Source organism: Camponotus floridanus, unplaced genomic scaffold (assembly GCF_003227725.1).
Source record: "Camponotus floridanus strain SB8 unplaced genomic scaffold, Cflo_v7.5 scaffold18, whole genome shotgun sequence".
NCBI lineage: Eukaryota > Metazoa > Arthropoda > Insecta > Hymenoptera > Formicidae > Camponotus > Camponotus floridanus.
The window spans coordinates 3379341-3384601 of record NW_020229303.1 but is presented as its reverse complement, the minus strand read 5'-3'; the positions used below and the strand labels follow the sequence as shown (position 1 = coordinate 3384601).

The 5261-nt window shown below is 30.8% G+C and overlaps 1 protein-coding gene across 1 annotated transcript; it reads left to right on the top strand.

Moving 5' to 3' along the window:
- Positions 1-1069: 1069 nt before the first annotated feature.
- Positions 1070-4848, top strand: LOC105250923 (TATA box-binding protein-like protein 1). Its single transcript, XM_011257313.2, has 5 exons — positions 1070-1197; positions 2718-3006; positions 3487-3737; positions 3935-4029; positions 4434-4848. The coding sequence occupies exons 2-5, from the start codon at positions 2725-2727 to the stop codon at positions 4670-4672; spliced, it is 867 nt and encodes a 288-aa protein (XP_011255615.1). The 5' UTR covers positions 1070-1197; positions 2718-2724; the 3' UTR covers positions 4673-4848.
- Positions 4849-5261: the final 413 nt, after the last annotated feature.

Sequence of the window (5261 nt, the reverse complement as noted above, 5' to 3'; positions counted from 1 at the left end):
CATTACATGGTTATCATGAGGTCACGTGATTATGCGCAAAGCGAGGGAACCAACGAAAAAATGCGGAGTGCGCGATATTTTCATTCTGCGCATGCGCCAGATGGAGTTGGCATCCCGACAATTCAAATATGTATACACAAGTTCGACAAGTTTTATATATATTTTTATATATACTATTTAATATGCTGCAGCATATGATATGGATAGGGAAATCGCGAACACTTTTCTCTTCAATGAATTTCAATGTATAATAATAAACGATATAAATTGCATTCATGATTGCCATTCATTGAGCTTTATAACATAACGAGCAGTGAGCTTACAAAAGTGAATATGAGAATGATAATTTGTAGAGGAGAATACATACATGTTAAATAGAGCGCCATTCTTGTTAAGGATTCTCTGCTATTCTCGTATTAAAAACATTTATTTCATACGTACTTTACGAATTGAAAGAAAAATAAACAATTTACAATCATTTCCAATTTCATGAGAAAATTTAGATGTAATTTAAAAAGAAACAGAGCCAACTCCTTCCCTCAAAAATTTTCATTTTATTTTTTAGTTTTATTATTATTATTGTATATTTTTTTAAAATTTTAATGAATAAAAATTTATTATATATTTTTTATTTTAATTTATAAAAATCTAAGTAAATATCAGGACCACTTCATTATATATCGTTCTAATTGCTCTGCAATTATAAAACTTCACTTTTGTTACTTGTAAATTATTATTCAACGAAATTTATCGGACACGCCGATTGGTCGATCGGCTAGAGAATTTCTAAAGTTCTACCGTTGAAGAAAATTAAAGAGAAAAATATCCTGGAGGATTTCAAATAACCAATCATCGCGGCTGACGAACTGTTTCATCGCGGGGATGCACGAATGAGCTTCGCGCAACGAGCTTGTCAAGCGCGCCGATTGGCTGTCACCGGACTCGACGGCAGCCAATGAGACACCTATATCCGGATAGTTCCATACAGGATAGTACGTTCGGTCATCTACGTCGCGAGCGATTCCACGGTCGTCGAGTCGCTCGTTCTGCTTGTCAGTAGTTGCCAGTCTAGCGAATATGGCTGAGAACAATGGCAATGATTGTTGAGGTAGCTTTGCGTTCTGCTGCTGTGTCAACCTGTCAACAGAGACGGTATCTCTGATCCGGGACGAGTCGCGCGCGACCGCTTGGCGTAGCGTAAGTAACCACCCCTAAATGCCACCCCTCGAAATACGAAATCGACAGAACGTGATACACATCTACCCCCTCGTCTCTCGTAGAACATTCTCGGGAGTGCACGTTCTCGTTCCTCCCCAGCATCACTGTCAATATTCGCGCTGTCTTTGAAAACGCGACGCCGACTGATCGCTGACGAGGTTACATCGCGTCCTCAGGACGATTAAAAATCGCGCCCCTTCGCGAGTAGTCGTCCCCCACGTGCGGATGAAACCGAGCGTCCGTCCAGCGTCTTTCGATCCTTCTCCCAACGATCATCCCTCGTCTCTCGTGAGGGTCGTCGAATGTTTCAGTCACCCTTAACCCTCTTCAACGACCGTCAATTCGAAGGACACTGAAATTCACGCGCGGTAATTTCGCTGGTTGGCGACGATCATTCTCGCATCATCCTATTCCTACTCGAACCTCGATGTACTTAAGGCGTCGTGAGCGGATGTTGCACGCTTATCTTGCTCTGCGATTGAAATCGGATTCTAATTTATAATCGGCGTTACGTTTTTTTACGAACACGAGTCGTAGTTTGATGTAAATCAGATCGTTATCAGATCGTCATTAGCTATATCGTTAACGATTGTCGACCTCCTCTTTTATGGTGATTATAAGCAGTCGACCCACGTGCGTACACATCACGTTCTAGTTCTCAGCCCTTTATTTTAGTTCCTAATTTTTTAGAAAATTATTGCTACTTTTACTTTCGCACTTTTTGCAAAGTAGAAATCTATATATTGCGACGATAAAAAATTAAAAATTAGCTTAATTTTAAAAATTAAAAATTAGCTTAACTTTAAAAAAGATTGTTGCTTATTTAAATTTACGAAGACATTTTTATGGCAAAATATTGAATTTCACGAGACGAAAAACAGTTTATGCGTGAAGTTTTAGAGATATAAATTTGCTTTATTATTTTTTCAATTTTTCAAATTTAAAAAATTTCAAATTTATACTAAATATTTTTACAAATTTATACTAAATATTTTAATATATTTTTACTTATTTTATTAAATTACTTATACTGAGACTAAAAGATTTTTACTTAAAATTGCAAAATTGCGAGATACAAAATAATCTTTTATTGAAATTTTTTAAAGAATATTTTTTACATTTGATATCAAATTAATGGATTGCTTTCTAAATTTATATAGGACATAAGATGATATTAATTATATCGCATTAGTTACAATTTTATATTGTTATTTATTTTTAGCTTAAAATTGTATAGATTATTGTAATAAAAAAATATCTTTTTTCTCAAATATTATTAAATTTAATTAGTTTGAAGTTTACATAGCAAATCCTTTATTTTCTCTTGGGTTATCAAAGTTTGTTCGTGTACTAATAATATATAAATATTTATAACTGATAATTGTAATGTCCCATACAATTGTATACATAGTATCTTAAATATTAAGTTTGATAAAATTGAAATAGATGTAATAATATAAAGACTACATTTTAAAGATTGATTTCATTGTATATTGCAGGTATATTATGGCAACTGCTATTCAAGAAAATGGCATGAAACCATTAACTAATAAATCATTGAATCATGTAGAGGATGTTAATAATTTGGACAATCCGGAGGAAAAAGACAATAGATTGTTTGATGGGCAACTTCAACCATATATGGATCATGCCGAAGTTCATGAAGAACCTCCTGAGCTCGATATCGTTATTAATAATGTAGTTTGTAGTTTTAGTGTAAGGTGTCATCTAAATTTGCGAGAAATAGCACTCAATGGATCCAATGTTGAATACAGACGAGAAAATGGGGTATGTTATATGTATATATCTTTTCAATAAAATAGCTATTAATTGTGTCACATAATATTACAAATTAATATCTTGCAATTTTAAAACTGAAAAAACATTCTTTTAAATAAAATTTATAGGGTTTGAATGGAATAATATTACAAAGTAATTTATATTTATTCTATTGGTTCTCTTTTTAAATACAAAAATTTTAAATTTGTTTATTTGTGGAATATGATTAAAGAATTTATAAATTTATTTTAAAGTTTATTTTAAGTTTATTTTAAAGTTGCTGTGATACTTTAAGTCTTCCAATAATTATGCACATCATATTTCTTAAGCTGATTGTGTATATTTATTCTTTCCATATATCCTTTTAATACTTTTTTGTTATTTTTTTCTATTTATAGATATAATAATATCTATAGACATAATGCATTGAGAAAACAGAGGTAGTATTTAAAAATATGTACATGGATTTTTTGTATGTGATATTTTCAGATGATAACAATGAAATTAAGGAGACCATATACCACTGCATCTATCTGGTCATCTGGCAAAGTAACTTGCACTGGAGCAACCAGTGAGATACAAGCGAAAATTGCAGCGCGTAGGTTCGCTCGTTCTCTTCAAAAGCTTGGATTCAAAGTAAGATTTAATAACTATAGGGTGGTGAACGTACTAGGTACTTGTTGTATGCCATTTGCAATCAAGATAACATTATTTTCGGTGCATCACAAAGAAAATGCAGAGTAAGTATACAAAAGTATAGTTAACTAATAATTATATTATGATTATAAGAGAAAATTATCTTGTTTAAGAAAATTAAATTTACTAATTAACGCGCGTTTACTTATTATCACTGTATTAATGTTAATAATTCTATATCCAAATTTGTGAAATGTATATAATAATTGTAAATGTATAAATATTTTTACACACTATACAGTTACGAGCCGGAATTACATCCTGGTGTTACATATAAATTAAAGGAACTAAAAGCCACTCTGAAGATATTTTCTACAGGAAGTGTTACTGTGACAGGTTTGTAATTAGAAATATTTTATTTGTTTTATAGAGAAAAACATATGATTTTTGATATCCCATTTGCTAATTTGCATTTTATTACAATTTAAAATGATATTAAAGAAATGTAGAGAAAGTTACACAAAATTTTTGTTGCAATATTAATGTCAAAATTAATATTTCTTGTTTAATTTCTTGTTTCTAATGTGCACGAGAATAGATTAAAAGCTTTAATTAAATTAAAAGAAACATAGCGTTGAATATAAAAAGTTAAGCACATTTTATTTATACACATCTAAATCGTGGATAAACAAAATACATTTAAACATTAATCGATTTGAGTGATATATTCATGCAATTAATAAAATCAAACCTACTATGTACCTACTATGTACCTAATGATCATATATTATGTATTGCAGCACCTAATGTTGCTGCAGTTCAAGCGGCAATTGAACATATTTATCCACTAGTCTATGAATTTCGTAAGGAGCGATCGCCAGAAGATGAACTTGCGTTAACAACGAAAAAACGCAAGTTAGCTTCGAATAAGAAAAAATTGGACGAGTTCCTAGAAGAAGAACCGGATTTTTCGTACGAAAGTATGATCTCCGATGCGGAAGACGCGCTCGATGAAGATAGTGACGGAAGTTGGGACTGATCTGTTTTATTTTATCACCGTACTGTTAACTGTTATCTATATCGTTCTTTTGATAATAAATGCATATACTGCTCTATGTACAAAAGTGTTATTGCTAAAAGTGAAGTGAAGCATAAATTCGTTTTTATAGTGCAAGAACTGCAAGTGTGTAAGTGTCAGGGACAAAATAATATAGATATGTGTATATATATATATATATATATATATATATATATATATATATTCTTGTGTGTACAGATATACAAAAGAACGTAATTATCAAGTATACATCAAACTGATCATTATCCTAAAGACGATGCCCTGAATATTTACTTTTGTTAGCAATATAAAGTTATAAATACAGATATAAATATATAATACGTAATACATATTAGGGTATTACACAAATGTAAATATAAATATGTATTTATATTTGTATTTGTATACTTATATAAGTCATATATAAAGATGTATCTTCAACATCTATATATGTAGAGATATATCTAGAAAACAATTTTAATTATAAAATTGATTAAATTTTTGGAGTTTATTTATATCATTAGACAAAACTTGTATTATGCTTCTTTGGACAAATGTGATTGGTACAGGT

Coding starts and splice junctions, on each gene's coding strand:
- LOC105250923 (XM_011257313.2), top strand. CDS start 2,725: ATGGCAACTGCTATTCAAGAAAATGGCATGAAACCATTAACTAATAAA. Junction 3,007..3,486: donor AATACAGACGAGAAAATGGG/GTATGTTATATG, acceptor TGATATTTTCAG/ATGATAACAATGAAATTAAG. Junction 4,030..4,433: donor AGGAAGTGTTACTGTGACAG/GTTTGTAATTAG, acceptor TATGTATTGCAG/CACCTAATGTTGCTGCAGTT.